This window comes from Calidris pugnax, unplaced genomic scaffold, assembly GCF_001431845.1.
Source record: "Calidris pugnax isolate Ruff unplaced genomic scaffold, ASM143184v1 scaffold128, whole genome shotgun sequence".
NCBI lineage: Eukaryota > Metazoa > Chordata > Aves > Charadriiformes > Scolopacidae > Calidris > Calidris pugnax.
In genome coordinates this window covers 2,084,012-2,109,903 of record NW_015090851.1, presented here as the reverse complement: position 1 = coordinate 2,109,903, position 25,892 = coordinate 2,084,012, and the positions used below count along the sequence as shown (strand labels likewise).

General features: G+C 36.7%; 1 protein-coding gene across 1 annotated transcript in view; it reads left to right on the top strand.

Moving 5' to 3' along the window:
- Nucleotides 1-23,483, top strand: part of DENND6A (DENN/MADD domain containing 6A) — a 32,861-nt gene extending 9,378 nt beyond the window's left edge. Inside the window, exons 3-22 of the mRNA XM_014943169.1 lie at nucleotides 6-97; nucleotides 3,308-3,346; nucleotides 3,439-3,481; nucleotides 5,511-5,623; nucleotides 6,594-6,674; nucleotides 7,052-7,157; nucleotides 8,298-8,377; nucleotides 9,315-9,377; nucleotides 10,033-10,088; nucleotides 10,425-10,547; nucleotides 10,722-10,817; nucleotides 14,085-14,179; nucleotides 15,959-16,024; nucleotides 16,122-16,186; nucleotides 16,817-16,906; nucleotides 18,573-18,626; nucleotides 18,710-18,819; nucleotides 19,422-19,524; nucleotides 20,994-21,068; nucleotides 21,563-23,483. Of these exons, the coding sequence (XP_014798655.1) occupies nucleotides 6-97; nucleotides 3,308-3,346; nucleotides 3,439-3,481; nucleotides 5,511-5,623; nucleotides 6,594-6,674; nucleotides 7,052-7,157; nucleotides 8,298-8,377; nucleotides 9,315-9,377; nucleotides 10,033-10,088; nucleotides 10,425-10,547; nucleotides 10,722-10,817; nucleotides 14,085-14,179; nucleotides 15,959-16,024; nucleotides 16,122-16,186; nucleotides 16,817-16,906; nucleotides 18,573-18,626; nucleotides 18,710-18,819; nucleotides 19,422-19,524; nucleotides 20,994-21,068; nucleotides 21,563-21,694 (1,682 nt within the window). The 3' untranslated portion in view covers nucleotides 21,695-23,483. The remainder of the gene's footprint in view (nucleotides 1-5; nucleotides 98-3,307; nucleotides 3,347-3,438; nucleotides 3,482-5,510; nucleotides 5,624-6,593; nucleotides 6,675-7,051; nucleotides 7,158-8,297; nucleotides 8,378-9,314; nucleotides 9,378-10,032; nucleotides 10,089-10,424; nucleotides 10,548-10,721; nucleotides 10,818-14,084; nucleotides 14,180-15,958; nucleotides 16,025-16,121; nucleotides 16,187-16,816; nucleotides 16,907-18,572; nucleotides 18,627-18,709; nucleotides 18,820-19,421; nucleotides 19,525-20,993; nucleotides 21,069-21,562) is intronic.
- The last annotated feature ends 2,409 nt before the right edge of the window (nucleotides 23,484-25,892 follow it).

The following is a 25,892-nucleotide window of genomic DNA, read 5'->3' as shown; positions in this document are numbered from 1 at the left end:
GCCGTGCCTGTCGCTGCTCCCCTGGGACCGTTTCTCGGCCTGGCTGCACTGCGTGTGTGTGGTGGGCTTCGACCTGGAGCTGGGCCAGGCCGTGGAGGTGCGTGAGGCGGCGGGACGGCGGGGGCCGCCTGCCTTGGGCCGGGCGCGGGGCGCCGCGGAGGCCCCCGGGGGGCTTGCGGGCAGCGTTCCCTGCGGGGGCGGGCGGCTCTGCGGCAGGGCCCCGCCGGAATCGGGCGCTTCCTCTGGTGCCGGTGTTGCAGGGCGGCGGGGGAAGCTCGGCGGTGTTTTGAGGGAAATGTGATTGTGCAAAAAGCCCGAAAGGCGGCTGGAGCCGGGGGGGGAGCGTCGTGTTCCTGCGGGGTCTGACATAGCGGGGAGAAAACGGGGTGGGAAAGCCTTTGCCAGCGACAGCTGTCACGGAGCGTGAGGTGAGTTTAATTGCTTTCAGGCGACCGTTTTCATTAAGCTGGTTGTCACGTCAGTGTACCATTTTGAAGGGTTTTCATCTCGTGCCAAGGTTTGTATTAAGTACATCACCAGCTTTCTTTATATACCAACAACGCTAATTTCTGTGACATCTAGATGTTAAAGATTTTAGAAGAGTATAATAGTAGTGTGTATGCAAGTAGTCTTCATAATTAACAGTCTTCTCCAGATCGCTGAGGTATGTAAATAAATTATCTAAATGTTTGAAGTGTTTTCCTTGCACCGTTAAATTAATGTCAAACTGTGACGATGCGTTAGTGACGCCACCACAAGCTGCAGGTTTCTTTAACTCCCTGCTGCTCTTTGCCATTTTGTGCAACAGGCAAACACGTATGAAATTGTATGGTGGAACTGCACTAGGGAACTGATAGGGCTGAAAAATAAACCAGAAAGAATCATTACAGTTTGGATTAGTTTCATGTCCTGTTTCACCATATTCACCGTATGACTGTGCAGCAAACGGTGTGTGGGGAAAAATGTCTTTCCCTTTACATTTTTTGGTTGTTGTTAAAGTGGTGTTAGCATAAATGTATGGCAGACTGGCCTAAAATTCATCTAAACTAACTATTACGATATTTAAAATATATAATTGGTATGCATTGTTGGCTGCAAGAGAAATGTGAATAAGAAACCAGATACTGTACTAATTATGTAAGTTGTTGTTTAGTAACAAAGACAAAAACTTCTATATAACCTGTGACTTAAGCAGATAATGTGTTGGGTGGCTGAGGGAAGCACAGAGTAGCCTCTTCTGTCTGCAAACAACCCTGGTAACAGTCCTATTAATTTTAGTTGAATGGACGCATAAAATGAAGCTTAAAATGCCTGCATAGCTAAGGCCTGAGTTTTTTTCTGTTATGTTGCTGCAGGAAGAATTAATTTACTTTTACTTTCAATTGGGTTCCTTATCAATTAGGTTACTTAACAGTATAGAATATTAAAAGACACGGAAATGCAAAGCAAGCATTTCTGTTGTTGCACGCCCACACAAAAGATGTTTCATTTCTTTCTTGGAAACTACTTAGACAGAAAGAATTCTGAAACAAAGTTCCTATGGCTGCGTTTGAGGGGAAAAGTTCCCAAGTAGTTACCAAAGTTTTATTTCCTCCAGGAACCACAATTTTCAAGTTAATTTTCTTTCACCCACGAGTTAGACTTTTTTGTTTTGTTTCCTGTCTGGTGAGTTAGATTATTATTTCTGAGGGGAAATAAAATATACGTAAAGAACATTTAGATTACAGAGGCAAACATTTGGAAAGTAGGAAGTGATGGTTTCCACTAATTCTGCTTCTTTGTGTCTCCCTTGCAGTCTTTTGATAGGTAGCTTCATCTTCAGCACCTTCTGGTGCTGAGCAGCACGTGTAGCAGTAGCTCACGGGAATGATGTTGATGCTCCTTTCAATTTGGATTTCCTTAGTAAGGTTGTTTACAACATTGTGAAATCTGGTGAAACTTCACCAGGGCTGTGCTTACTTTCATTATCACTGCATCGTTCTGACATGGTCAGAAAGGCTGGGCAGATGTGACAGCATAGAGGTAACAGTTACAACTGGTTTTACTCCTCTTCCTTTGATTTCTGGGAAGATACACCAGGTAGTGAGGAAAAGGGGTATGAATTCAAGTCTGGTCTGTACTCCAGTCATCTGCGAGGTGCAAATAATTCCAGCATCGTTCAACTCCTGAAGAAGTTACATTTAAGTGTATTGCTTAGCATAAGATACCACAGAAAAATGTTAAGAGGTTAAAAAACCTGATGATGGTAATGCAGTATGCAGGTGTTCCAAGCATATGTCTAATTTTATACTAAGATGTATTATGTATGCCTGGACATCATTGGATAGAGGACTGAGGGAGAAAAAACTTATCTTGAGACTTCATGGCCAGGGAAAGCCTGCTTAGTCAGAGACCAGCCAGTGGATGTATTTGCTGTTTTCTATACAGTAGGATAGTATTCTATTGTCAGGAGATATGTTTACTTACATTTTGTTGAACAAGATTAAATTAGATAACGATGTTAGCAGTATAGTAATATGAGGACTCCAAACTAAGTTAGTGTTCTTGCATTGGACTTCTGTTCTTAGAGAAGTTCCCATCTATGAAAGCGTTGAAACCTTTCTTGAAACATAATCTTTGAATTTACGTTGTATTTCCTCTGCTTATAAGCTAGCAATCCATTTCAGTAGTTTTGAGGGGTTTTTTGAGGAACTTTTTAGCTGAAATTTAGGTATCTCAGGTTTGTTCTCTTTCCTATATGTTCTTTTCTCGCTTGCACAATCACTGATTTTGTACATCTGTTTTTTTTTTTAATGGTGGTGCTTCCATATCTTACGTTGTGTTGCATCATTTTTGCCCAGCTCTCATTTCGGGCCGATGTTCATCCTCCAAGAGATAGTATTAACACAGGGGGTGTTTTGTGATTTAATTTTAATTATTCTCACCTAACTATCAGTTGCAACAGATTTCAGATAATAATGTATTGTTGGCTTTCTATGGGATCACCTACTGTATTTCATATGTACTAGTTAAATTGAAAGGGTGTAATCTTGCTCTCCTTTGAGACCTGTTGCACCAAAAGCCTCAAGTATTTTTCAATGTACTTGTATGGTTTCCAACTGGCACCCAAAATACCTTGTAAAGATGGGTGATCAAGTTAGCTTAAAAGCATAAAAAATAAGAACAGAGACATAATATTAATAGCTTACCATTGAAAATAGCCTGACGCTGGGCAGGTACTTGAGGTTTGTATCATAAAAATATGTAATAGAAGCTTACTGCTTATACCCAGTTTATTTGCAAATAAAATAATACTTTTTTCTTGTAGGTAATATATCCTCCACATTCAAAACTCACAGATAAAGAGGTAAGACATGATTGCTGTATAAGTATATAATTTGGTTTTAGTTTAGTAGTATCAGGAAATATAATGGCTCTCTTCTTTTCTCCACCCTTTAGAAAACCAATATTTGCTATTTGTCATTTCCAGATTCTAATTCAGGTAAGTGCTGTCTTCACTCTGTAGTTGTCTGTTGTTGGACTAAGCTATGTTAAAAGAAGGAGGAATTTAACAGTAAAAATTAATGGGTTTAGATTAAATAGATTATATGAATATCTTAATTAATATTACAAGATGGAAGAGTTGCACATAAGGTTAAATATAAAACTGTAATTGTCTATACTGCAGTAAGGTTGAAGAACTTTTTTTTTAATGTAAATGAAACATTGAGAATGTGAATGTATAAGACATTCCAGATGACAAACATGGAGATGTTTCAGAATAGCTTGCAAGTAAAGAATGAACGTCTTAATCTCGCTTTTAAACAAAATAATAATATTGTGATTGTAGAGAAAAGCATAGGCACAGAATTTGAATGGTTTAATAAAGCAAATGGAAAAGATATGGAACCATCTTCTCATAAAGGAGTAAATGTATATTTTCTAAATTTCATAACAGTGAAACTGACTTTTAAATTCAAAAGCATTTAGAAAGAACAGTTGTGAAGCGAATATCTTATATCTTCCCTATGCTTGATGCTTCTATTGCTGCGTGTGGTCCTGCTTGCTAAATTATTCTTTAATCTAAACTTCTACTGTTCTGCTGCCAAAGAGAAATTGGAGACGTGTGGCTGATGACTTGGACCACCTGCAAAAAGATATGGCAGAGCTACAGACACTTCCTTTCACATTTGTTCCTTTACAGAAGTCAAAACCTGTAGGAACAGACTTGTCGCTATAACTGGTCTTTTGGTTGCTCTCTCTGATATGAGGTGATGGCTGATGTGTTACTTCTGATGTGTGTGTGAGCTCTCCTGCATAATTTTACAAACTGTCTTGGCTAATTTTCCCCCTTTGTCTTAATGTCAGTAAAATGAAGATATTTTCTCTGTTCATGAGTTCTGGTATGTAAGTAGAGGGAGAGCTTCAAGTTAGATTCATCATGCAGAAGCAAGTGTCTTTTGGCAGCTGGAAACTTACTTCTGTAACAGTAGCTTTAAGTTGAATAGTAGACTGGTCTTTATGACCACTTACATGAACGTTTACATTATTAAGGTGGAATTAGTGTGCTTACCACAGGTTGGCAATGCTCAGAATGTTGTCTTTCAATTGATTGTATTCATTAATAGCACTGCATTCCAAAGGTTCTTTTCTTTTACATGTTTGCTAGAATGAATAATGTCCTGACACGTTCTTAAGATTCTAGCAGCCCTCTTATCACTGTTTCCATGAACTGCACGTTCTGTTCAGCTTATCTAGCTTCTACTTGAACTAAAGTTTTTGTGAAGCTGCTTCTCTTTTAACAAGAGACAACATTTGTAATGGCAAGGACACAGCCATCACAGTATCAGTGATACAAGTTGATACTTCAGTTCTCATGTTCCACTTGGAGAAAGTTTCTTTGATAACTGGTGCACATAGTCAATATACTTAGTTACATTTTTCTTTCAGAAAATAATTTTGGTAGAAATGAAGGGAAACTTCACTCCTTGGGGGTATTGCTGGGACATAATACAGTTTCACTCAGTTTTCTCCAGTTAGATTTTTGACTTGCAGAAATACTGAGTCCTAGGCCTGCACGTGGAGTTGTAAGAGATCAGCATAATACACTCTCACAGTGTGACTTATGTATGAACTGTTTGGTGTCAAAAAAATGTTTAAATGCAGTCACTCAATGGAGAAGTGACTTGGATAAGATAGTCAGAACTATACAGGTAGACCAATAAAATGTGTAAAAACAGCAGGAGGACAGCCATTAGTAGAGCTGCTTAAGGACATGACAGTCTAATAAACTCACTGTGAGGCAGTGACTTTTTTTTTTCTTGTTGAAGGTGGGCTATTTATTGTTGCCACAGATGCCAAATATAAAAAACTATAAATATATAAATGGTTGCAATAGCAGGGCACAATAGCAGTGCAAGATAAGTGAACCAAAACTATTTTACCTCTTTGGCTCTAGACAAGTCCTCATGTTAAACATGGCTCAAACTCAGAGTTCTGTCTGTTTGTTGTTTATCTCTTCCCCTATGTAGGTTGTCTTGGGGACACACAGTTTTGTTTTAGATTTCGACGGTCTACTGGAAGGAAAGTCTCGTTATGTTGTTTTCTGGACCAATTGGATAGAGATCTACCAGTTTACTTAAAGGTTGGAAATAAGACAAAAGGAAATTAATTTCTTGTGGGTAATGTTGCTTTATGGGTCTTCATGCTTAAATCTAATGCTTGAAGAACAAAACTTATGAACTGTATGTCCTGAAAGATAAAGCTCAGTAAATGTTTTTTGTAGCATGTCATTATCATAATAATTAACTAATAATTTGTTCCATTAACTATTCTTTAAGTTTTCTTGCCATGGCTTTTGACCGCAAAGAATTAAATTGGTGAGCACACCTATTTTGTTACAGACTAGAAATCTTACCAGAAATCTAAAGTGCTTTATAACTTAAAATAATTAAAAAACAAGTTGTCTGTATTTGTTCCCATCCATAGTTTTTTGAAGATGGAGCAGTTATCTAAAAGCAGTAACAGCCTAAAAGTTGTTCTCAGTATGTCCTTGTGGAATATTGAGGCCTTTTAACTATGCTAGTGGGAATCTGATTCTCAAACTTAACTTAGATCTGTTTATGTGGCAAATACTTGAATTCCTGTTTATAGGAAAGATGAAGTTGATGTTTTATCTTTGAAGTGTGACAACACGCTTCCTTAATACTGTGAGAATCTTTTATAAAACTAATACATTGAAAGACTAGTTTTTGTCTTTTCAAGTCAGGGCCTTAAGATTTTTAACTGCTGAAATTTTTTAGTGCTACTTTGCAAAATTATGAGTGTTGATTTATTCCTCAGGAAATTAATTCTTTTTTTCCTTTCATGGTGTGTCAGGAGAATGTAGAGATAAAAATAGTAAAGCCAGAGAGCACAGCTATTTCCACACACTGGTGTTTTCTCTTTGAAGTACTTATTAAAAAAACATTATGCCAATAAACAGGGTAATCATTCTAGTTTATTGTATCTAATCAACTTTGGAGCTTGCAGGGAAATAAGGTTTTAAAAAGCACATTGAGTGCTTCAGAGAGAAGGGCAGTATCAGGTATTGAATTCTTTCCTTTGTTTTGCAGAAAGATCCAGCCTATTACTACGGTTATGTGTATTTCAGACAAGTTAGAGACAAATCATTAAAAAGAGGCTATTTCCAGAAGGTAATTTCAAGTCTCAATTTTCAGTTCTTTTAGGAAAATGTTAATTTGGAATTTAATTAATTTTCAGTGACCTCAGAGGAGCAGGAAGAGTATCTTGCTGTCCTAACTAAATTCACTGTTGAGTGATAGTAATTTGGTTTAGTTTTATATCAGCTATGCTGTGCTCCAGCTGCATAAAATTTTCTTGTGTGTTTAAAAACAAAAAGTGGGGAGTTGTTTGTTCGCAGTTGCCTGTAGTCAAATGTGTGGTTGGCTTGCTGTGTGAGAAAAATCACACTTGACGTTCTCTGAGGTTAATCAGTAGAAAGAACTGCAGTAGAACTGAGGGAAAGGGTTAACTTAAAATTGTATTTTTGTTTTATTATTCTTTATTCCAGTCACTGGTCCTCATCAGCAAGCTACCTTATGTCCATCTCTTTCGCACCATGCTTAAGCAAATAGCACCAGAATATTTTGAAAAAAGTGAAGCTTTCCTGGAAGCAGGTAGTGGTACAATTATGTTGTTCTGGAAGAGTTCCTATAATAGCACGTACTTCTTTTGGAAACATAACAAACACTGTCACATTCGAGTTTGCGTTTCTCTCTTCTTGCAGGGCAGAGGGTTGAAACTTTAGCAAATTGACTTGATTTCTAGATCATTGAACAGAGCAAATTAATTTTGGATCCTCCGTAGGACAGTTGAAGCTCCTCCCTATGAAACACCTAGGGTTTTGTTGTGTGCTTCAGGACCAGCTTGTGGCAGTCCTCAATTTGCACTTTTCTCAAATTGAGTCCTTTTGGGCATAATGACAACTTTTGTTAAGCAACAGTACAAATGTCATCTCGTGTGTGGGAGAGGGTTGTGTGAAACATTTTAAGTTTGTTTTTTTTTTTACCAAAGGGAAAAAGCAACAAATCGGCACTGACAGCAAGTGCTTCAGACTTACTGTAGAACTTTAAGAGCCAGAGAGGGCCAAATTGAATGTTATTTGCTGTTTACATGGAAGTGCTGTGTTCTTTCTACTGTGTCTGCTCTATACAACGTTCGTGTCTTTGTGCTTTCACTGAGCAGCAATTTGTGGAAACCATTCTCAATGAAAGAATTGCATTTTTTTAATCACCTGTAGATAAACAGATTTTTTTGGCAAGTTGTATTATGAACAAAATGAGCTCTGCAGAAACTACTGGAATTAGTAATGATACTCGTAATTGTTTTCAACAAAATGCTGAAAAACTTTCTAACCAAGCTAGAAAGCTAGCTTTTTCCATAACTACTCATGATTATCTGGTCACAGTAGCTAATGTACATAAATGTCTGTGTTCTTTTAAAAGTGTCTTAATATGTACTCTACTGGTTTCTCATGTAACATTTCTTCAACTAATTGCAAGTCTAGGTGCTACAAAAAATGGAAAACAAGAGGATAGTGTTTTCTTGAAATGAAAAACTTCATAGTTCTAACGAAATAATACATTAAGGTTGTCCAAAAGGCTGTAAAGCTTTAAGAGTTTAGAGTGATCAAGGGATAAGTAGAACTGTTTGGGCTAGCAGCACTAATTTAAAATTGCAGTGTGCACAAAGGTGACTACAATATCATGGGTTATAGCATATATAAACTAGGTCTAAATTATACTTTTTTCTTTAAGTTTGTAGTGATGTTGATCGTTGGCCACCACCAGCTCCAGGGAAAATACTGCATTTGCCTATTATGGGTATTATAATGAAGGTAAATACTCCTGCACTTATTTTTCTCCGAGGATGTTTTCCCCTCCATTTACAATAGAGGTACTCACTATGTTCTGCCTTGTTTTCAGTGTCTCATACCTCAGAACAGGAATAGATGTACACTCCACTCAGAGGGAAAGTCCATGGGATCTTGATTAGGTTCCTTGGTTGGGGTGAGGAGGGGAGGGTCTTTTATGGTGCATAGGTTAACATGTGATTTTTTGTAAATAATAAAAAGCTATGTTTCAATGCAACTAGGTAATATAATTATATTGTATTATAATATAAATGATATAGACACTAAATGCAGTGTCTGTATTATCCTTCTGGAATATGCATTCTAGGAGACTTTAATGCTAGCCATAGTTAAGCTCAATCAAGCAAATTAAATATATTAATGAAAATCATTCTTGTTCCTGAAGTTTGACAAGTAAAAATCTTTTTTGGTTCACACGCCAGAAATTAATTTCTTGGTCTTTGATAATTTTCAATGAAAATGAAATACGTCTGAAGAAAGCTATTAAAGAGGTTGTATCTAATGCATGGGGATATTTTAGGACAGGATTTTTTTTAAAAGTAAAGCGGTACTAACTTAAAACCCCATAACCTTATTTCAGATCATTCTTTTCAACATTTAAACATTTTTATTGAAATTATTGTAAAAGTTATGACTAATGTTATCAATAGTCTTTTTTAACTGCAGAATAATTTTCATGTTCTAAAATTCAATTTGCAGTGTAGTACTACATAGTCTTGCATATTGATTCCTGTAGCAATGATCTATAGTCTTCAGCTATGTAGGTGTTCTGTCGAGTAAATTAAGCATCATACTGTAGTATATACTCTTTAAATGTTATGTCTTGTCAGTAAGCCAGCATTTTAAGTCTCTGCTGAATTCAATACAAGGAAAAAAATATATCTATCTTTTTCTTTCGAAGTTGCGGATTCCAACATATCGTGACAAGCCTGGGACAACACCAATAGTGCAGAATATGCACCAGGTAGAGATTAGATACTTCTATTGTGTATAACCTCAAGACAAAGGCTTCATTCTTTTACTTTAAACTCATTCATGAAAGCTTGGTAGCCAGTCCTCATATGCTTTGATAGTAATGAAATCCACAGTCTTTGAAACTTTGAGTGGAGTCTAGAGTTGTATTCTTCATAGAAAAAGTGTTCTAACCCCGTTACCACAAGTACTTTAGAAGAGAGGTGTCCAGATCCTGGAAGAGAATAGTTGGCTGACAAAATTACTGAGCTTGAACATCCTTTTAATGGGTGAAACTAGGGTAAACTAGTTTTTTATCAGGATGAAAACAGAATTTAAAATCTTTATCTGTAGAAGATGGATATAAAACAAATCTGTCTGTGCCTTCATGTGCTGCATGACTGTTGTTTAAAACAGCTTCAGTATTTATCTTTTCTGAACCAAAAGTTGCATGCCTGGAAGTGGTATGTGTGTTGGGGGGAAATCTTGCTTTTAGCACACAAAAATAGTTATGTGTGGAGATAATGTAGTACATACTGCAGTAGTGCAGTGGTAGTAAATAGTTAGGATATACAACATCTACTGTCTGTAAGCATTTAAGGGAAACTATTTCATTTAATACCTAGGTATTCTGATGACTAAAAACCAAGCATTGCGCTGTCTTTTAGGCAGATGCTCAGATCTCCATGGCTTTACCAACTGTTCATGAAGTAGATCTTTTCAGGTAGGAGTTTGGACTGATTTATTCCTAATTGTGAATTCCCACAAGGCAAAGATTTAGACTGTTCCATAACACATATCTCATAGCTTGCAGGCTAACATTTATCAGTATTGTTTTTCATATTCTTTTTCTCTAAAGCTGGCTAAAACAATTTGGACAACATGCAGGCTGAAACTGCGATAAATAAGTTCATTAGATGTTCCATTTTACAAGAACATTTTATATTTTTCAAAATGCTATTAAATGCTACTGCATACCTCCTTTTTGTCCAGTTCTTAATCAAATATATATTTATTCTGGTTATGTTAAATGTATTAAAATACCTCATTCTGTTTTTAGGTGTTTCTGTCCGGTGTTCTTTCACATTCAGATGCTTTGGGAACTAGTACTGCTAGGAGAACCACTTGTTGTGATGGCACCATCACCATCAGAATCTTCAGAAACTGTGTTGGCACTTGTTAGGTAAATGTAGTGGAGCTTCCTAACTAATGACCAAGTGAGTTATCGTAGATTGCAGCTGAGTGCAACTTCATTTAATCTGAATATAACAAAGCATTACAAATTTTAGATTTGCTTGTTTCTTTCATGAAATTTTGCACTGTGTACATATGAGCTTACCCCCTTTCTACCTTGCAGCTGTATTTCACCATTAAAATACTGCAGTGATTTCAGGCCCTACTTTACCATACATGACAGTGAATTCAAAGAATATACAACTCGCACGCAAGCCCCGTAAGTAAATCAAACTTTGTTGTCAAGTTGTTGCTCAAAGCCACTTGTAACCACAAATCTGTTTTAAGATGCTGCTTAACTATTTTGAGTTTCTATCATTAGAGAATACATTTAGACTCCTTATTTATAAGATTTCTGTTACAGACTGCAGTAGTTAGCTGGGGTTTTTTTGCTCCAGTTAGATAGCATAAAGAAGATATGAAACAATGTAATAATTAAACTATATTCAAACATCATATGATACTTATGTACAGAATAAGTAAAACTGCAAATATGAAAGCAGGAGAAAGCTTTGCTTTTCAGTAAGGGTTTGTCTATGCAACACCAGCTCTGTAGTAGCTCCTGGGAAATTGTTCTGTAATTGTCTTTATTTGTAAGCAATTACAAAACGAAGTGACGTCTAGAATTCGACATCCATACAGCTGTTTTGTAAAGTTAATCCAGGTCGGTGTCGTCATTGAGATAATACTTTAAAAAGTAAATATCTCTTCACTAAATCTGTTAGAAAAATGTTGTAAATAATTCACAAATCAAGATTGTTTTTTTAAGAGTGTGAGTTTATAAAACCAATTTAGTTTGAAACTGTCTTAAGGACTAACTTTTCCCCTTTTTAATTTTTTTTTTTTTTAAATCTTATTTTGCGAGCATACACCTCCAATATTTCCTATTATTTGTTATTTAAACGCAACTTAATTTGGGAATGGAGTGCATGAGTTGTATTCACTGATCTTTTTATAAACACATTTTTTTTCTAAAGTCTGAACAGGCAGTGGTTGTTGTGGTATTTTTATTTGTTTGTTTTGTTGGTTTTTTTACTGTATTTTTCTTCTCAAGGAAATTATTGCCAGAAATACAGCAGTGGAAAAACACACAAACCTAAGCTTTATGTTTCAGATTGTATTCCATGGGAATGGTTATGCAGTATGTAATTTAATTTCTAAAAATCATTCCATGAAGAATTTGGTTAAACTTTAGTAACCCATGTTTAAAAGTTGCATCTGCTCTTCTGTAGCAAAACAGAAAGGTTGTTTGGTACGTATGTTAGTATTTGAAATAGAGCTAGAATTGCTCTGACTTTCTTATGGAGAACAAAAACACTTGAAAGATTGGAAATAGACTTTTAAAGTAGTGGCTCCAAGAAAAGGAAAGGATCCAGATGTTTTAGATTCTGTGTATTTTATTATGTTTAGTGGGAGAGGAGCAAAGAGTGTTTTTCATCTTTGTTTTGTTTATAGTGCCTTTTCAGAAAGTACTTCAGTGTTTTAAAATCAGAATTGGTTCTGGTAAATATGATAGATTAAGGCTCCTAAAAGTGACTAAGTAACTGTTAGGTGGCTTACCAAGTCTTCCTATTATGTCACAAGTAGCAGTGAAACAAGATTCCTCATGATTTGCTACCAGTTTTCCTTGGCCTGGAGAAGTATTATTTGTGGGTGGGTAAATGAAAGCCTTGCTTGACTTTAAGCCTCAGGGTTCAGCCCTCCAGTTAGTGAAAGAATGTCAATTTGTATATATTGGTCCAAACCAAGTCTGTGTGAAACTTCCTCTTTGTTTCACTCAAAATAGGCACAGGAAGATTGTGTGTTAAGTTAAGCTAGACTTGAGCCATTCCTAGGGAGTAGCAGAGTGCTTATTGTTTGGGTTCTTTCAAGACTCAGTTTGCTTCTTATGTTGATTCTTATGACGTGACCATGAAAAGAACGTAAGATAAAAGTTCATAAATTGATTTTTCAGAGTACAACAAAGGAATCTGTTGAGACCTTTTTATGGACACTGGTCTGTATCATTGTTTTGGAAGACAGACTGTAAATCATCTCTGGTAGCACAGAAAAGTCATGAACAACATTTGCAAATCCCACTGAATTGAAATCAGTAGTGCAAATGAGGTTAACAGGATTATAGAAACACCAAAAAATAATGAAACTGAATTCAAATGAGTTGGGAAAAATACATAATATCTGGAATAAACTGAGTTTTGGTGAACATACTTGACCAGCAGTAGGACTTGGAAGATGTGATTTTTATTTTTTTTTCTGGTGAAGGTTGTGTCAGTGATAAGCAAGAGAAGACTCTAAGAAACGGATAGAATTTCATGCTGCTCATTCTAAGATGGAATGGAGAGATGAAAATTGCGATTTCCATAGCGCAGACATTATACTCAGTTATAGAGCTACGTGATCAGATTTTTGTCCTGTCTGTGAATACCTAATGAGTTTTTATTTAAATAGTTATAATTAGCAAGTGGAGGGAGGAGTGAAAGCCAGAAATGTTTGTAGCTTAACATAGAAATTGATGCCCAATTGCCACCATAATATAGGTGGAAGAATTGAATAAAAAATTAAAGAAAGATTGCTTCTTGTTTTTCTCCGTATCTTGCCTTGAGAGACAGGAAGCTTAAGGATGGTGCGCAGAAAGTATTTAAAATTTGGAATTTTTAAAACCCATCTGAAGAAATGCTGATAACCTATTCTTAATACAGCAGTTCCAATGACGCTTGCAGTTATACTCTCTCCTTAGCTAACACTTGCCTGTAAGGTGGATGGCAGACACTATTCTGAAAAATGTCTTGATATTTCATCATATTAGTGCTATAAATCCCAAATTTTGCAGCCCCATGGTGTAGCAGCGGCCTTATGCACTTACTGTCTCTTGTTCTCTGGGAGTCCTTATGCATCCTTGAAGCTGGATTCTAACCACAGACCTGTCTAGAAAAATCTGACAGGTTGTGAGCTTGGGCACAATGTTATTAATGTGCTTGTACTTCATCTGCTTTTTAACAAAGAATGCTAAGGTGTTGGAAAGAAAATAGGATATTAAGTGTCTCTCTTAATCATGTCATCTGAGCAGTAGCTCTACTGAGAGGTCTCATCCAAACAGCAGTCATGTTAACATGCACAGGAAAGTACTGAGAATTTGTTATAACCAAACCTTGAAAAGTAGCAATATGAGTCAGATTCCTGCTCATTAAAAATTAAATAAATCAGATGATACACTGTTCTCATCATTGCAAATGGGCAGAATTCAGCCAGGAGTCTAAGCAGAAGATGTCACTTTTATTCTGCGCTACTGTTTGGACTTTAAGATACATCTGTCTTGCTGTTTTCTAAATCTTGGATAACCATACTGTGCTCTTACGTGCAACTTAAAATGTAACTTGTAAATACAAAAGGAGAACAATTTCAAGTTAAGAATTAAAGTTGATCTTTTGTATTCATTAAGACAGAAGCTCTTACTGTCACATTTTAAACATTGTCATTATTTTTCTAGGCCATCTGTCATTCTAGGGGTGACAAATCCTTTTTTTGCTAAAACACTTCAGCATTGGCCTCACATTATCCGAATTGGAGATATGAAACTTCCAGGTAAAATACAAATATCTTCTACAATCCTGTGCAACAAGATATGTGTGCTTATTTATTTACAAACTGATTTAGTTCAATTAATTTAGTTTAATATTAACCAAATCTTCATGGATGTAAATATGTCAACTGAAATTAGGCTCTTGAGTTATGTATGTGATGTATTGCCCAATCTACTATATTAAATGCAGAAGGTGGCAATACTCATTAGTAATAATATTTTACCTTTCTGACAGTCCAGTTTTTGTATCATTACAGTAAGGTATTAAACTGAGAAACATCATTTGTTACTGATCTTAATTTTAGGATGATTAAAATGTAATAAATCAGTCACAGCAGATGCACAGAAAGGAAAAACCTGTGTGAAAGCTAATTTTGAATGTTGCAATAATGTAGTAAGTTGTTTGACAGTATTTTGATATATTTCTAATCTGGCAATATTCCAGTAATCTCTGATTGTTCAAGTTGGATAATTTCCTTACATGATTGAGTAGAATTTTAGTGTAATCTTGGGATAACATGTCAATTGCTAGCCTGTAATAAAATACTGCAGTACTGTAATTATTATATGGAATTCCTCAATGCAGCTGTTTGCTGTGACAGGCTCCCTATTCAGTTCTGAAAGTGGGAATGCATAAATATCCAGTTAGGATAATACACCATGAAATTCATTTTTGTAGAAGTTCCATTTGATTTCTGAATACACCAAATCAATTAAAGATTATGTACCATTTTCAATATAATTAGGTGAGGTTTTGCTTTACTTTAAAATATCATGCCTGTCCGTGCTTCAGAATACCTTTGGGGGTTTGGGGTTGTGTGGGGAGGAGTTAGGTAGCTGCTGTGTAGTTAAGGTTTGGAAAATAGAATCTTACTTACACTATTAAACCTCTGCAAAGCCATACACACAGGTTGCCTTCAAATTTGATACATAGTTTCAAGTGTGAAATTGGAAAGATTTGGTGCAGCTATGTTAACTGCTTAGTCAGGAAGTTCTAGAGATGCATCTGTCTGACCTTACTTTGAAAATTTAAATTTTATTTCTTTACGGACAAAGAGAATGCTTGTGATTTTTTTTTTTTTTTTTTTTTCCTTCACACTCTGCAGTTTCAGTAGCAGTTTATATTATTATCTTTTCTGAAGTTCAGCATCCAACTAGATTTAAGAGGAATGTTCTGCTAAGGCTGCAAGACTGTTAACAGGGTTTAGGGTCTTCTGGCTGGAGAAGGATGTATATGAAAAAGAATATTAAAAAAAAAAAATGGTTTGGCCTATCTAAAAGGAAATGTAAATTCATTTTATTACATCACTTAATCCATGGCTACTGTTTTAATTTCTTACTAAAATACAATTTTTATTTTGGCCAAGGTACTAAAGATTTGTTCCTGAAACCTTTATCCTAAAAGGGTACAAAGGAGAATGGAATAATATTTGAAATGAATGAAACAGTCACTCATTGCTATATAGTCAGTATTTTTCTTTGAGTACTTTGATTCAGAAGGTCATGCTTTTGAGTTTTTTGTTTTATTTTGTTGTTTGGGGTTTTTTTTCCTCTTTTCAACAGGGAACCCCTATATAAAGTGAAAAGCCTGTATGCCGTTATTGACATGTTTACTGGATGTTTCTGGATATGCTCAGATGCTTGTCGGTGTTTCTAATGCATCTTACAATATTAGTCTTCTAAATGAAAGTATCCATTTCTAAAAATCAGTGTGCATTGAGTGTAGTATCTGGTAACAGGGATGGAGATTGCAAATAAGGTGGCTTTAAATGTTTTGGCAGGTGAAGTTCCAAAGCAGGTGAAAGTGAAGAAACTGAAGAACCTAAAAACTTTGGACTCCAAACCTGGTAATAAGTTGCTTCAGAGTTAAACTACCAATATTTTTATTTTAAAAAACATAAAGCATTTTTCCTTTGGCTATGTGCTGATTTTTTTTTTCTTCAGGTGTTTATACCTCTTACAAGCCATACTTGAACAAAGATGAAGAAATCGTTAAACAGTTACAAAAGGTAATACTGCAAGTCTCTTCTTAATGGAAATGGTTTTGTGTACTGTCGTACAGTGTTTTGTTTTAATTCTGAGCTCTGTCTACATAACTGAAATGAAACTGGATTCTGATTCCTTTGCCCCAATTCATAACTGAATAGATAGGTGTATGCCCTCATTGCAGAGGAAGGGCTGATGCCTGGTTAGCAGTTTCTGTAACAACATGAATGGTAGAAATCAAGAAGTTAGTTCAATAATTTAGAGAACTGAAGTGATTGATCGGTTCATCTGTTTTGGATTTTCCACCCTCTGCCATCCCCCTGTAGTTTTGTTAGTCTTGAAATCTCATGCGTGAGGCGTGTAAGAATCAAAGCTTCTAAACTTTAACTTACTTGCAAAAGTGTTTTTTTTAAAAGACATTTTTCTTTCCTTGAATTTCTTCACATGAACATTAAAAAATCAGCAACTGAAGGGATGAATATCTGTGCAAAAAGACTTGACTATTGATTTCTGTTCATGGTTCAGGGTAGGGGGTGCTACGTGTAAGTTTATGGCAGATAATACAGAAACACTGGAATAAATGTTCTTTTAAAATACTTAAATATTTTTGGGTAACAGACTTATTGTGATATTTTATTTCTGTTTCTTTTAAGGGAGTACAACAGAAACGTCCTACAGAAGCACAGAGTGTGATTCTTCGACGGTATTTTTTGGAATTGACGGAAAGCTTCATTATTCCATTAGTGAGTTCTTAGACTAATGTGGTTTTTACATACGGAATATGGAGCAGCTTTTTTGGCATTACCCTGGCTGAATAAGTCCAGTAACTAGCAGTGTAGCCCTGGAGTCAACACTGGGCCCAGGACTGGGTCATTAATGATCTGGATAATGGAGCAGTGTGTAGCCTCAGCAAGTTTGGTTTGCAGACTCCTGACATACCTTTATGCTGACAAATAAGTATTTTGTTTAGGTTTCTGGATTGTGCAGATTTGGAGGCTTTGACTTGCGCTGAAATGGAAAATTGTCATCTGTTTTCTAATTTGTGCATTAAGATAATGATAAATATGTTCTAATGCGCTCTTACCTGGCATTTGAAGGTATGAAGTCCAGTAATGATGGGCTTCACCAACCCAAAAAGTTCTGTGTGAATTTAAGTCATTCCTCTGAGCAAGGGGTTAAAATTGGGAAGTGATACCTCAGGCATTGGATGTTTTCACATCAGCTGTCCCATTCTGAGCTCTCTGAACATTTTTTGTGGATGACCTGAACTTTTCGTCATTCTAGAGCATGCATGATCTGGTCCAGTTCCTGTCCAGAAGAACTGGGACATCCTTAGACACTTGTTTGTCCTTGGGTGTTAATGATTGGAGGAGTTTTTCCTTAAAATTTGTCTTTCTATCCTGTTCTTTGGAGGGAGGATGGACATGTAGGGTGAATCTAAAACCTTTCCCTGGAATTCCCCCGCATCCCTGGGGTGTCCCTGCTGACTGTGGGTAGGTCGGACTAGATGACCTTTGGAGGTCCCTTCCAGCCTGGGCAATTCTATGATTCTATGATCTTGCTCAAACTTCCACTTAAGTGAGACACTTAAAAAGTTTTCTGTCATAAATCTTAAATTTTCAGAGTGAGATCACCCATTACGTTCTCTGCCACAAGGAAAGTGTATGGGGGGAAGGCGGTTCCTTTGCTTTTTCAAAAGATAAAACTAGACTTTTCATAATGCTATCAAAGCTGGTAATATTCACAGATCAAAATGAATGGCCATTTGCATACAAACACTTTGAAAATATACAGCAGTGAATATTGATGTGCCTGTGTGAGCTGGTGAGGTTGAGCTGCCTCCTGTCATCAGACCTTAAGCTTCAGCAGTGGCCCCGCTGAGAAATGTCCCCACTGCTCCCTGTGTCAGCCAGCCAGCTGGGGCTGCAGCCGTGCCTTTGCCAAGCAGGGCTGCTGCTGAAGTGCCCGCAGCTGATACGGCGTTTTGTAGGTTAGTTCTGTATTTAATAATGGTATGAGGGACTCTGAAAATCCCTTCCAAATACTTGATAACAAAGTGGGATTACTGTGTGGAATCACTCATGATACGAAGGTACCTGTGGACTGTCAGTAAAGAAAAAAAGAGATTATTTACTAGTGGCTGGAGTTCAGGATATATATATTCCACGTATACATTTGCTTCCTGTCCTTCTTGAATCTTGCTGACATGGAGTTCTGTAGCTGGGAAATACAAATGGTATTAGATAAGCTCCTTCTTAACGTTCTCATGTGGTAAATATGTGTGACCCCACCCTGTACCAACACTGAGAAGAGAAAATGCTGTGGTCACAAGTGATAAGTAAACATACACGTGGACTGTGTATCTTTAATAATCGTTATGCAAACAACCTTTCTTTTTCCTTTCCCTAGGAACGTTATGTGGCAAGCCTAATGCCTTTGCAGAAGTGCATATCACCATGGAAGGTACAGAAATATACTTTGAATGAACTAGAAATTGGTAATTAGAGAAAACCAAGTATGCTAATGATTTTTTTTCCTTTCCATAGAGTCCACCACAGCTGAGGCAGTTTAGCCAAGATGACTTCATGAAGACACTGGAAAAAGCAGGGCCACAGCTCACATCAGGTTTAAAAGGAGACTGGATAGGACTCTACAGGTCATTACTTTCATCAGCATAAAAAATTAAATTAGGTCAATGAAAACAAATCAGTAATACAAATGCTCTTTACCTAAGCAGACTTATTATCAGTACTGATTTGAGTAATACTTACTTTTAGACTATACACTTTAATAGGAATTGGTAGTGCTTAGTTTACTTTACTCACCTAAATCTGTTTCTCCGTAACCTGTTAATGGTTTTCATAAGATGTTACTAACACTACAGGTCTCTGCATACCAGTATTATTTGTGGTTTTATTACTGGTTCTAACACGGTTTCTCCTTCTAATCAAACACACAGATAAAAATGAGGATATTTCAAACTGAGCCTTGCTTTTTTTCTTGACAAAATTCCAAATCTTTATTGTCCTTCAGACCCCTTTTCTTTACACTGTTTCTGAGTCCTTGTCTTGATTAATAGAAGCACCTCTTATACTCCACTTCAGAACATTACACTTCTTTGAAAGTAAACAGAGAAATGGTCCTAATATCTTCTTCAACCTCAAACATAATTACTTCATATTTTATGACATAGAAAACAGACTATTATTAAAATTGTAATTAAAGTATAAAATGTATTTTGTTTCTGTATTTTATCAGGCATTTTTTGAAATCACCCAACTTTGACGGTTGGTTTAGGAGCCGGCAGAAAGAAATGACACAGAAATTGGAGGCCCTTCATTTAGAAGCACTCTGTAATGAGGTTAGAAAAATGTGTGCTTATAATTATATTTATCATCTTGTAATAAAAATATATTTTCCCTCAAGTCAGTTTTATTTCTGCTCTTTTTGTTGGTTGAACATTAATATGTTGACAATTTTGTCAAGTCTAATTTAGCAAAACATGAATTTGTTAACTGAGTACAAGCTAGAACTAACATAGCAAAAGACAACAATATGAAATACAGTTCACTGTCATAATTTGCACAATATCTTTAGTCCTTTTTTTTTCCCCAAGTATTTTGAAATTGAATATCACACCCCCCAAAAAAAAAAGTTTTTCCTTATATTTGATGTTATTTCATTCAGCTTCCTTCCTTGGCATTCCAACACATTTTTACATGTGATATAGTTTGTAGCCTTGAAGGTATAAACTCAATGAGAACAATAGAAAATTCACAACTAATTAGATATGAATAGTAAATAAGCCTACCACTGATCCATAGTACTTGAAAGCTGAAAAGTGAAATCTTATTGATATATAACAAAATGCCACATAAATGATCTTATGTTGTAAGATCCGTTCTTTACATAAGAAGCTGAAGTGGCTATCAGTATAATTTAGGTCAAAACAACTGACAAAGAAAGATATCGCAAGAGGAAAAGAGATTGTGTGGCTAAAGAGGGAATAGGAAGAGTAAAAATAAAGCTCTACACCACAACTTTAAAAGAAACAAAAAAATTGTGCTGGTTATTTTTAAAAAAGCCATTGATTTTTATCCCTTGCCTCCTCAATTCCAAAACATACAACAGAGCAACCCAAATAGATTGTTCAAGTAGAGCAGCCCAAATAATTTGCAGGGAAATAGCCAGGTCAATTGTATCATCTAGAATCCACCCAACTATATTTGACATGAACTTATTGCAAACAAACGGGAATGTGTTGCAAATTTATTACTCACTCTGCTCCGTATTAGCTTTTTGTTTTGATGCAAGTGTTAACATCTTTCTATACATCAACAAGTGTCTTTAATAGGTGAACAGCAAAGGGGTAGGGGAACAGAACTTCATAAGAAAATTAACTTAATGAATGTATTTTACTAGTTATCAGCTCCTTTAATGCCCTAGAAACAAGAAGTGCTGCCTATTTTAACTATTTTAACATTTCATTGTGTTGGCAGATCTGATTTGGTAAACATTCACTGCCATTTTGCATTCTAGATGCTATTTTTGTAACTAAACCTGTTTGGCATGATTTTTTTGTATTTGTTTTTATTGTATGCATGTGAGTGTCCTCGTCTCCTGTTTTGCTAAGTCCTGGGCAAACATGCAAATAAAGCAGATTTTGCAGTTCATAGTAGAGACATACATGAGTAAAATGAGTTTAGTAATTGGCATGAGAATAAGGGAAAGAAGACGACCCATTCTGAACAGTAGGTGGGAATTAATACTATTTTTGAAAATTATATATGTTGCCATAAATATTTCAATGCTTAATTTTTACTCTTTTAGAACTTGGTTTTCTGGAGTCAGAAGCATACTGAAGTAGAAACGGTCGATCTTGTCTTAAAGTTAAAGAATAAACTGGTAAGTAACTGAATTTGCACGTGGCTCAAATTTGCCTGACTTAACTGGTTAAAAGTATTATATAGTTGTGTTTACAGGTACTTAAATGAAAATATTCTTTAAGATCTAGGTAGCTTGAGGAATCAGTCATTCAGGTTTTTAAAACAAAACCAGTTTGTTTCAGCTATGGCTGAAGAACATGGCCCAGCTGTGTTGGAAGCATTGCACTGATCTTGTCTTTTTAACACTAGTTGGAACTTTGTGACTGATCTGAGTGGGAGCAAGGCTGAACCTTCAAGGAGACAGAAAACCAAACTTTCTTGTGATTATTGAAAGTCCAAATTGGTGTTAGCTCACGCTGTTGTGTAGTTGTGGAGGAAACCTGTGATTGTCCAAATTCCTACTCAGTCGGCAAATGAGGAATTCATTTTCCAGATTCACTAATATGTCATTTTTTGTGTTTTAAAGTAAACTTGCATTTTTCATAGAAATCATGTCTTGCTGTACCTTTGCAGTTGCAGGCTGACAGAGAACAGCTTCCTGTGAAAACTGAAACACTGAAAAAGCTGCAGACACACATCAATGATATTATACTAGCACTTCCAGATGACTTACAGGACATCTTGCTCAAAACTGGCACAACATGATTTCTACTGGGCTTTTTGCTTGCAGAAAACAAAAGGCCAATGTGGTGTCACAGAAGACAGCGGCTCCAAGTTCGGAGCACAGCTCCAAAGAGTGCATTAACACTACAAATGGCCTGTACCAATAGTATAGCCCACTGTACTAGTTTCACTGTTTTTTCCACTGAAAAACCAATGCAACTAAAGGAATTCCTGTGTCTAATAACGTTTGAAATAAGTGCTCTTAAAGAAAAATCTGTGGGCGTATGAAACTATACCACAGTATAGGACCACGGTGCAGTGCTGGCATTGCAGAATGTTTTCCAATTGGTGCTGCTATACCCAATCCTGCTGACTCAGGGGTAAGCAATATTGATCCTGTACTGTCCTGTTGATGTAGTACCTGATTGCTTTGCTTTTTTTGCTTTTTTTTTTGTTTCCCTGTTAGTTTTCATCTAGTCCAACTGACGTACTATGAGACTTGGTTACAGTTGAGGTATTTTGCTGGTAACTCCTTGCTTTCAAAACTGTTCCAGGGACAGCTGAAATAATCACATCCGTTCGTAACTTTCCTCCTTTCTCCTTCTTACCATCTTTCCAAAATCATGTTAATTTAGCATCTTTAAAGAAGAGAAGGCAGCTGACAAAGATTTCTTGAACAGAAGTCTCCTCTGTTCAGTGGCAATTAATTAGGATGCTCTTACTCACATGCCTTAAATATAAAATAATTGTATACTAATTGGTGGTTTTAAACTGCTGACATCCAGGATTTAAAGTAGATCATTAGTGTAAATGTAAGCATGCGGTATTCATCACAGGAAATAAACACAGTGGTGTTCTAATACGGATTTTAAAATCAGTGAATTCAGTTAGAGTTAGCTGATATACAATCTGTTTCAGTTGGAGATCATAGCAGTCAGCTCCTGTTATAAATTTTTTTTTAATTACTTATGCTAGTTTGAGGAGGTAATGGGGCTGGAGGGGGATGATGTTGGCTTCAGCTGAAACAAGCCTATGGGAAGGTCAAACTGTGGCAAGAAAAGATTGTAGCATAAAATTATTCTCAGTATATGCATATAACAGATGTGCATAAACAGTAGTTTTCTCTTGCATATTAAGCAACAAGAATGTGATGTTTATCTTCTTGAATAAATTTCAGTGGCATATAAGAACTCAGCTGCTCCACATGCAGTGTTGTACTTTGACCAGTTTCAAGTAGAATAAACTTAACGCTATAGTGTACACACAGCATACACTTTTATATGACAAGTGGATCACAGTTATAAACAAAATTCTGCTTTTAAGTGCTTGGATAGAATTTTTAAAACTTACGACATAATCCTGCTATACGAATATGCTTTTGTATGATAAATATTTCATACCATCTTTCTAAAAAGTCTTATTTAGATATAAAGTGTCACAATGGTATTTTTATGAAAATAATGTATTTTAATACTGTTATGGTTTGTATACAATTACTCATGACCAAAAGTTTAATGTATCTATTATATTACTTAAACTACATCACTTCAGCATTAATTTGGGGGTCAGGATTTGTTTGTACATAAAGTTTGCAGGGGTGGGCAGGTGGGTGGCAGAAGGCAGGGAAGAGCTGAAGCAGAGGAGGAAATAGCATTTCTAATCCAGAAATTAATAAGTGGCCATTTTTATTCTAAATTATCTTCAATATTTAACCTGGAGCACTGTGTAGTTTCTTGGAACCATGTAAACTGGTAACAACTGTGATAACTATCACATGACTGCAAATATGTATTTTTGTAAAAGAAAATAAAGGGTTCAATTTTTATTTTTTCTTTGGAAGTTATGTGATTTAAGTGCTGGGTGTGATTCTTGGTTTGCTTTTTCCCCTCTCCTGTGTAAGCAAAGCTGTTCGGCACCTTGACTGCTCCTTAGTGTGCCTTGATGGAGCTGTACCCCTTAGGTGACCAGAAACACCTGATGTGATGAAGTGGTGGTGGTTTGATCACACGTCATGGTTCTAATATGATAGAGCTGCAGAATCCTCAAGAAAGCAAATGGCAGGGACTTTTTCCAAGCAAAATTTATCCGATCTTCAGTCTATTTCCTGTATGCATCTGAGAGGCCCTGGAGAAACATGGTGCTTATTGGGAAGTAGACGGCAAGCAAAGCTCAATTTGGGCTTCTTTAATGGAGTTGCTATTAATTTAAATCCCTGAATAACTAGATGCTTAAACAGAATTAGAATCTTGCTCAAAAGAGGCAAAAAGAAAAGTTGTACTGGGTCGTTTGCTTTCTTCATCAATGACTTGTAATGCTTTTAGTGATGGTGGTTCAAAAGGACCTGTAACTACAAGTCCAGGCAAAATGTAGTCACCAAAACAGGAACTGTCTTCTCATTGCAGGTTTCTGATGATGTCCTCTCTCTGCAGCACTTTTACACTGAGCACTCACATTTTTAGGGATGCTTCAGCTGTTCGTAGTGTTGCAGCAGAGGAATTGTTTCAGCTGCAGAAAGTAGTTGCCAGCTGGTGAACTGGAATTTTCCCACCTCTTTTTTGGTTTTGGTTTGGTTTTATCTCAATGTGCTTAAAATACAGGTGAAGAGCTTGCACAGACCCTCATTCACCTGAGGCTTGATGGCTAAAGGACAGCACCGAAACTACTAGTTTCAGTAACTTTGCTTCAGTCCTCATCTGACTTATGTAATTTTTTTTAATTTTTTTTTTAATATGTATGTGCACACACAGACTGTTTGGACCAGGATGGTAAAAAGTCCTTAAGTGAAGGAGAGAGCACCTGGGGGATTAGAAAGCGTCCTAGAAAAGAGGTAGCAATAAAGAAATGGTAAAGGACCCCAGTTGGGTGATCAGAAGCAGCTAAGAGTGCCTCAGTTAGTGTAACGGGAGAGTTAACTGGACACACATAAGGTTTGGAACTTCTCAAATTTCTTTTAAACAATGTAAAAATAATGCCAAGAACCAAAACATGAGATAAAGTGCAGTCACATATGGTCAAAGATGCAGTAGTCCTTTAACTCTGTTGCCATCCATATCTGACTAGAGAATTTATCAAAAGTCTGTTGTGAATAACAGTTATGTGTGATTATACAGAGCAACCACTTATGTTAATGTTAAAACCCTGATCATTGACAATCACTTTGTTAGATTGTACACAAACAACTGAAATAATGAAAGGTATCTGGTAATGCCAGCTTGGAGGTCCAGAAAAGTAACTTATTTCAAAAAGAGTCCTTCAGATATTTTGTAGTATGCTTATCCTCAGCTAAATTCAGGGAAGCTTAACTTTCCTGAAAAAAAAAAAAAAAAAAATGTAAATACTGAGGGTCTGAATAGAAAATAGGTAATTATTGGAAGTCTAGAAGGAGACTCCTTAAAACTACCAGGAAACCAGGATCATATTAACATCTTAGGCATTAACTAGATTAAGTTAAAATTTCTTCTTTGAAAGTTAAATTTTATAAAAATATAACTTTCAGTCTTAACTTAAAACAGATTTTTGGCTCAGAGGAACATAATTTAAAACGAGTGACTTTGACACGTAAGAAAAGAGCAGCCCGAGTTGAGTCACCCAGAGGAGCTACTGTTAGGAGCTGGTTCAGGGGTCTCTTTGTTAGAGATGTTTTTCTTAAATGGAGGGTAAGTGAATAGCTTCTGTTTGAAAAATGTTAGCTCTTGTGCACTGACACAGTTTTTAATTAGCATAGGTAGGATATAATTCCCTTTAACGTTTTTTAGGGCTTTTGAAGGAACCGATGCTTCCCTGGGACGGGGAGCTCAGTGGCTCAGGTGTTAATTGTGGCCCAATTACCGCCCCGCTTGGGGCTGCGGGCAGTGCCTGCCAAAGCGGCTGTTACAGCCCGTTATGGAACCGAACATGCCTCTCAAAAAAAAATGGCACCGGTTGCCGATAAACCGGGGCTTGTTTCGTTTTTATTTCCATAGAATACTTCCCTGTACCTGTGCTGTTCCCGGCCCGGGACCTGCCCCCCTTCTGCTGTGGGCTCCAGCTGGGTTTTGCCCGGACCCGCAGCCTCCGGGTCACAGCAGCAGCGCAAGAAGAAGCCCCCGCAGCGCTGGGTGTCCTGTCACAGCTCTGTGCGGGGCTGGGGGCTCCCTGAGGATTTGTTTTACACCCCAAACCCCTATTTTCTCTCGCTTGCTCCCAGCTGGCCTTCGGGAGAAGCGGCTGCTGGCTGCCACCCCTCAGCCCGAGCGGGAGC